Source organism: Athene cunicularia (assembly GCF_003259725.1).
Source record: "Athene cunicularia isolate RWA chromosome 17 unlocalized genomic scaffold, athCun1 chr17_part1, whole genome shotgun sequence".
Taxonomy (NCBI): Eukaryota; Metazoa; Chordata; class Aves; order Strigiformes; family Strigidae; genus Athene; species Athene cunicularia.
In genome coordinates this window covers 515,227-516,402 of record NW_020799122.1, presented here as the reverse complement: position 1 = coordinate 516,402, position 1,176 = coordinate 515,227, and the positions used below count along the sequence as shown (strand labels likewise).

The 1,176-nt window shown below is 57.1% G+C and overlaps 1 protein-coding gene across 1 annotated transcript in view; it reads left to right on the top strand.

Moving 5' to 3' along the window:
• MVB12B (multivesicular body subunit 12B) overlaps nt 1-856 on the top strand; it is a 48,767-nt gene extending 47,911 nt beyond the window's left edge. Inside the window, exon 10 of the mRNA XM_026860481.1 lies at nt 830-856. Coding sequence (XP_026716282.1) covers nt 830-841 — 12 coding nt within the window. The 3' untranslated portion in view covers nt 842-856. The remainder of the gene's footprint in view (nt 1-829) is intronic.
• The last annotated feature ends 320 nt before the right edge of the window (nt 857-1,176 follow it).

Below are 1,176 nucleotides of genomic sequence, written 5' to 3'. Positions count from 1 at the left end.
GCGAGAGGCTAATACGCTCCACTAAAACTGAAAATTGTTATTCTTTGTGCTAAATCATTCTTCTGAACTTGCCCCAAGCTGGTGGTGCACAATACGACCTCCGGCATCTCCTCTCGCCCCAGCCAATATTTCTGTCTCGCTTATTTTGAGTTGTCTTTGAATTAAAGGAGATTAATACCCAGTTTCCCGACATTCTCTTCAGGCACGTGTTTTGATAACCTCCTATTGCACGTGAGTACCACTTGTTCCACCAAAAACTAAGAAACTGCATCTTGTAGCTGCCGTGGGAGCCGGCACCGGCACCCGATTGAATATCCCGGGCGGGGAGGGGGCGGCGCGGGGGGGACATGAAGCAGAGCGGGCCCGTCCTGCAGCCGGCTGCCCCTTCCCGCGTCGGCACGAGAGCGGCCGCGGAGCCATCGCCGAGCGGGTGATGCCTGCGAACATCAAAGCGCTTCTGCCTGACGAGCTGTTGCCGCTGGACACGGGCTCTGGTCTGTGGTGCGGGGCCGCGCATCTGCTGCCCCGAGCTCCCTGGCTCCCGTGCCGGGGAGCAGCCTCCCCCCAGCCCTTGGTTGTGGTTGTGGTTGGAGCCAGGACCGCGCTCGGGCACCCGAGCTGCCCTTCCTCCCGCTGCTGTGGACGCTCTCCTCCCCCCCCGAGGCCCCCGGGGTCGCTCTGCTGTTGAAATACTCCAGGTTTTACCAAACCCCGGGATTTCTGCCCAACTCCTGATCTTTGCATTTCCTCGTTCAGCTGCTCAGAATTTTGGGGTAATTATTAAACGCTAAAATTAATTTTTCACCAAACCTCTCTGCTGTTTCTGCAGCGTGTCTTCTGAAGCAGCCATAATCTAAAGAGTTTGTGTTACAGGTGGGGATGAGGTGGAAGGGGGTCACCATCGTTAGGAGCAGCGATGCTCAGAGCCCGGGGAAGCGAAGGCATCCTCCTCCCTCTTCCCTGCCTGCTTCGCCATCCCTGTCTGCCCCGCTAGACGTCGTGTCGCGCTTTGGCCGGAGGTGTTTTACCCCCCCAACCAAGGCCGGCGTGTGGACACAAAAACACAAATTGGCGAAGGTGATAAAGAAAACCCATAGGTTCACCTGCCGCATCCCTCGGTGCCACCAGAGGCCAAGCCAGTGCCTGAGCAGCATTTCCTTTTGTTATGAAAACGTC